The 6,161-nt window shown below is 41.9% G+C and overlaps 1 protein-coding gene across 8 annotated transcripts in view; it reads left to right on the forward strand.

Annotated features, from left to right (window-relative positions):
* The window catches only part of LOC131229788 (uncharacterized), a 32,576-nt gene extending 27,305 nt beyond the window's left edge, over positions 1-5,271 (forward strand). For all 8 annotated transcript variants that reach the window (XR_009163596.1, XR_009163591.1, XR_009163595.1 and 5 more), the window contains one exon: positions 5,061-5,271. Coding sequence is in view for 2 of the 8 variants with exons in the window: in XM_058225799.1 (XP_058081782.1) it covers positions 5,061-5,111 (51 nt within the window). In the remaining 6 variants the exon portion in view is untranslated. The remainder of the gene's footprint in view (positions 1-5,060) is intronic.
* The last annotated feature ends 890 nt before the right edge of the window (positions 5,272-6,161 follow it).

Genomic DNA, 6,161 nt, shown 5'->3' on the forward strand with positions numbered 1-6,161 from the left:
ACATATATTGGAGGAAATCCCACTCTACGTGATCATACGCCTTCTGAAGATCCAATTTACATAGGAGGCCCTTAGATTTGGATTTATGTTGCGAATCTAGACATTCAAAAGCGATAAGAGCACTGTCCACAATCTAACGGCCTGGGATGAAAGTACTTTGATTGTTTGAGATGATTGGGCCTAACACCCCACTTAACCGAGAAGCGAGAATCTTTGCCAGAATCTTATACGGACCCCCAAGAAGACTAATCGGTCTGAAGTTGTCAAACGTTTCGGTCCCCGCTATCTTGGGAATCAGGGCAATAAACGAAGCTCCAATACATTTGGACAGCCTACCTCTCTCATGAAATTTGGACATGAAATCCATCATGTCACCTTTGAGCATTTCTCAGAAATTTTGGAAGAAAGCGATTGGGAAACCGTCTGGACCAGGGGCCTTGTATCCACCCAAGCTATCAATAGCAATTTTTGCCTCAAAAATCGAGAAGGGGGATTCCAGCGCACTAGCCTCCTCTTCAGATATGCAATCAAAAGAGAGATGATCTAATTTAGGCCTTTTCCAGCCCTCTCTGCTCAGAAGATTGCTGAAAAAGCGAATTGCCTCCTCAGCTATATCATCCTTATCTTCAATGCGGACCCCATCTACCACTATGCTCCTGATCTTGTTCACTCTAGCTCACATACTTGCCATACCTTCTTTGATCCACTTCATATTGATTTCTGCCTCCAAGAAATTTTTTCTTCCTTCATTCGATCCGAGAAAGCTTGAACAAGTTGAATTCTTTTAAGAAAGATCTGAGAGGACTGCTGGCCCTGTTCCACTAACTGATCAATCGATTGCAGATCAGCCAGGATTACATCAGATTCACGGTTGCTTTTGAGAAGCTCTTCCTTTCTCCATATGTTAATCTTGCCTTTCAACAGTCTCGGCTTAGTACACAATTTGAACCCTGCATACCCTTCCACTTTAAAGCCTGCCCACCAATCAGAGATTTGCTGCTGGAAGCCTTGAATCTTTAACCACGAAATATCGAACATAAAAGGCTTCAGGCCCCAATTCTGCTCATCTACTTACAGAAGAATGGGAGGGTGATTGGATGTGGGTTTGGGAAGAGCAGATTGAGAGACTAGAGGAAACAATTCTAGCCAATCTAGAGACACCAAGAATCTGTCCAATCTGCAGAGAATCGGATTAGCTCTCCCATTCGACCAAGTAAATCTTGCTCCAAGGAGGGGAAGATCCACAAGTTCTTGATCTTCAATCCATTGAGAGAAACGACGTATACTCGCTGAAACTTCGCCCCCCTGAGAACGATCCGCCGCGTAGCGCAAAATGTTGAAATCACCACAGACGCACCAAGGGCCAGGGAATTTCTTCTTGGATTCGTTAAGGTCTTCCTAAAATTCATCTCTTCTATCTTCCTGATTTGGACCGTACATGGATGTGATCAGGCACCTGAAATCAAAAGAAGCATCTTTCAGAATGACAGAGAGAGAGGGAAGATGTCGTTCCATCTGTCGATTAGGACCCATGAGGAAGCTTTCCACGCCACCAAGATACCTCCCGTGCTGCCAATAGCATCCAGCGCCGCCCATTTCACATCTGAATTCCTCCAGAGAGAACCCACAAGATTGTCTTTAAAGTTCTGGACCTTTGTCTCCTGAAGGCAAATCACCTCAGCTTTACGTCTGATACATATACTTTTAAGGAGTCTTCTTTTTTGCTTTGACCCCACCCCTCTAATATTCCAAGATAAGACTTTCATTTGGGAACAGAGCTTTCTCGAAGAGCAAGGTCCCGGATTGCGGAGGTCGATCGATTAGAAGGAATTGGGCCATTGAAAGACTTTAATGAGAGTCTGAGACAAAGATGGGCTTTTAGGATGGGAAGTTGGTTAGATCTAGTAAGGATCGTATATAGATGATAGTTGGAGTTGGTGGCTCTCTTAGGGTTCCCTCATCCAGGATTCCTGATGTAGGACGTGGATCAAGCACGTTCCTAACACAAATGGACTAGAAGAAGTCCAAAAGGAATTCAACAAAATTCAGCATAGTTCGATCGATTGAGGTCAATTGAGCCGACCGATCAAGTCGATCAATCGATTGACCGATCGGGTCGATTGATAAGAACTCACAGATTTTTAGTTTTAGTCTCTAGACGCTTTTGGGCTATTCTGATCAATCGATCAACGATCCAATCGACGGACGGTGGAAACTTTCCGTTTTTTCATATTTTATTTCCTTATTTGTTTAGGTCTCTTCTAATTGCGTCTTAGGGTTTGTTTATGGTTATTTAAGCATGCAAACTTGTTTATTTTAGGAGCGATCAATAAAATTCTCATTCTTATTTCTCTCGTGGATTCGAGACATTTCTCTTGTGGATTCAAGAGGGCCTTGTGGATTCAAGGCGTTTATCGTTCGAGGAAGACAGTGATCGTCCTTATCACGCCCTTCCCTTCGTCAATTCCTAGGGACGAGGATCAAGTTGGCTCTTGCGAACAAGCTTGATGCACTATCCCCCTTCAACCCTTGGCTGAAATGTAGCAAAAGGAAGGAAAATCATGGTCTGACCCCATCGTCTCCATCCTGTAGGAACCACGAGATCACTCCAGGGATGCCTTAGGCATCCAGGGGTCACAGACTGACCATAGACACACTAGTTGTCCGCTCTCCTGTAGGACAGTAAGGGTCGAAGAAGGGTAATCATTCATTCTCAAGACCAAAGAGACGGGGAAAAAGGGGAAGAGCTCTCCTTTCCTGATTCTCTTGTAGCTGGATCCTCCGAAACCACAAGAATTAAGCTCCTGACACTAGGAATCGATCTAACTTAAGACTGTACGGATTTAGCTTGCCCATTAGACCAGGTATATCCAACTCCCCCCTCCCAGGATTTCTCAAATGAAAATCTTGAAACATTAAAATCCCCACTCACATACCAGGGAACCCCTACCTGGCTCCTACTGACCCCAACTCTGACCATAGAACATTCCTAAGACCAAGACTGTTTGGACTATATGCTGTAGAAAAAACCCATCTAAACCCTGATGCCCTGCAACAAAGCAGCAAGTCCAAGGAATATTCCCCAACCCAGTAATCATTTTTAATCCAAAGAAATGAGTTCCAAATTATCAGAATGCCCCATGCTGCACCCACTGCATCCTTGGCTACCCACTCTTTTGCATTACCTCTCTAGATATTGGCCACAAATCTCTGCCCCCATTGAAACCACTTCCATTTCTTGAATAGCAATCAGCTGAACCTTGTATTTTTGACAAATAACCCTAATCGAATCTTGTTTTTTCGGGACAGCTGATAGCCCTCACATTCCAGCTCATTACCTTCATTGGCCCACTTTTTTTACCCGTGTTCCCTCGTGCCTTCCCTTAGACGAGGACACACTGCCATAATTAACTGAGCACTCGCCTTTCAGCTCCCTTAAGTTTCTAGGGGATCTTTCCTTTCCTTTTTTTTTTGTCACCTGCATTCTCCAGTCAGCACAGGTCTGCTCTTTCTGGAACTGTATGATGAGGAAAAATCTTCTCTGTTATATATAATGAGAGAAGCCTTGACCAAAAATCTTCACCCAATTAATTTCTCGAAATGCTAAAATATTTATTATTTAAGGACTTTTGAACTAGGTAAAGGACATTTATTGGACAGTTCAAATGAAATATGTCCAGGTTTGAATTTAGCAAAAATGAGTATATGAATCAGAGACAAGGATAAGTCAGCAAATATGATTTTTGGATGATGACCCATTCGCAGCGTCCTCCACAATTTGATAGTCACAACAGAGAAGTATATGCTACTTGTAAAATCTGTCAATGCTTGTGTGGTAAACATTATACTCTGCCTGAGTATTGATATCAATTAAATCCCCTCTTATCCCATGTCCTGCAAATCACTTCCTCTATCCACATGCGTTGCATTTGCCATTTCTATTTAGGCTATCGATGGGTAGTCAGACCTGTGGGTACCCAATGGACCCATCCCAATCTTAACAGGGCCATGTCTACTTCAGGTCCACCATTTGGACCCCTTATTTTACATTGACCCAACTCGAAACCAAGGTTCAAAGACCCAATGGGGCACCCAAACACAATTGGATCCCGGTATATGGGTCCTTAAAACAACATGGGACCTGAAATGACCTGGACCTAGCAAGACCCACATCCGATCATCCCAGGTCTGGGACCTCTAGGGCCTGACCTGAACCCAACGAGTTGATAGCCCTAATTGCCATTATCTTTACGTACCTTCCATCATGCATGCAATCCTTGATATTTTAAACCCATAATTTCCCACCCAGAACCTATGGCATATTGTGAACTGCCCAAATATTCACCTCCAGTTTAGTTATCTACTTCTCCATGTTCTGCTATCAATTTCCCAATCTCAATCATCGATAAAAGGAATTTAAAAAAATAAAAATAAAAATAAAAAAATCATTCTTAGTCCTCCTTCCCTTTTTACTTTTGAAAATTCTTCATAAATCCTTCCATAGACCTTGTTCCAGATCTTTGATATCCTTTCACTTTCAAACCACAGCAAAGGGTGAGCACCCTATAAATGGTGTCAAAATCAAACGTAGAAATTTCATGAGCACAAATTATTATCTACCTGTCAATGGTGGAATTGATGCTCCAAATCCTAAAAATTAGAAGAATGGACTTTTGGTGAGATGAATGCAATCTTTACTCATGTGCCCGCATGAGCAAGAGAGCTGGTGATAGATTTGATGATGCTGTCATTTTTCATAAATATAATGAGTTGTCCATTTTCTCAGAGGCTTGCTAGTGCTGCATGCACATCCATTATGGGCCAGTGTACAGGAGTGGATGGTTAAGAAAAGTTGGCCAATCACCCACATTCTATGTAAACATGTGGCCCACTTGGAAAGTGGACCCCTTTGTTTCTTGGTTCTTGGGCACACCTCATACAATATGGGCCTACCTGATGTATGGCATACATATGATGAGGCTACTGATATAAATAATTGATTTGACATTGTCCAGTTGATCCCAATACAGCTTTTGTCTAATTGAGTGCCTGTTTTGCAGAATGAAAATGGAGAAAGAGGTTCAAACGAAGATGGGAATGGGGATGATTAGATGCATTGATTTGCAACCATGCAATCAAAAGCGGCTGTGGGCATATTCAAATTTCAAAGGGAGCAAATACAAAATCAGCAAGAGTTTGTGAGCTTTGATCTTCCTAGCAATCTTCTGTGTTCAATATCTATACTATTATAAAGTGAAGGGTCGCACGTAAGCCGTTAGTGGGTACCCAGTAGAAAATTCAGTCATGGTTCAGGTCCATAATTTTGGACTCAGTTAAAAAACAGGTCTAGCCAGGTTTGGGTCAGGTCCACCATCTCAGACTGCGTTAAAATTGGTCGAGTTCAGTTAATTTCAATAGCAATACTATTTACTCTAGAAATGGAATGAGCTTTGCTAGATGGATGCAAGAGAGCCCATTTACAAAACTTGTGTCTCAAAGTGCAGTGGCACGCATGTATGATCTAATCCATCCATTTAGGGGGCTCAACCCAGCATGCCTATAATTTCTGTGATATTTTCTCCATCTTTTCAATCAGGAGTTGATCTAGTGGCTCTTGAGGCAAGGGAGCTTGCCTCCCATCTCATTGCCACATTAGTTGGTCTCATAGACAGTGGACCATACAACACTGAAAATCACATTAGTTGGACAATCCAACCTATTCAATTAGGGGTGTACAAACGGGTGCTAAAATACAAACAGAGCGAGTGGTACATGGATTCTCATTTTTGTGGATTTTATATATATAAAAAATGGCCTGTTTGGTTGCCACCTAAAAGCTTAGAGTTCATCACATTTTTGTTATTATCAACTAGGTATTAGGATCCTAGAGCTTCCTATCTTTAAGTTCAACAAAACCCATCCTTTGAGAAATGCTCTAAAGTTATAATGCTCCTAGTTGCATTGGGACATAGAGACAATATAATCCATTGATCTAGATCATTCATTATATTCAACACAAATGTCATAGGCCACCATGCGAAATGATGCTGATCTGATAATCTTAAACATCTGACCGATGGTAAAGATCGTTTGTACAACATAGGTCCAATCAACATTCGTTTCATGTATTTGTTAGGGCCATCATGATTGCCTAAATATTT

The sequence above is a fragment of the Magnolia sinica genome, chromosome 16, assembly GCF_029962835.1.
Source record: "Magnolia sinica isolate HGM2019 chromosome 16, MsV1, whole genome shotgun sequence".
Taxonomy (NCBI): domain Eukaryota; kingdom Viridiplantae; phylum Streptophyta; class Magnoliopsida; order Magnoliales; family Magnoliaceae; genus Magnolia; species Magnolia sinica.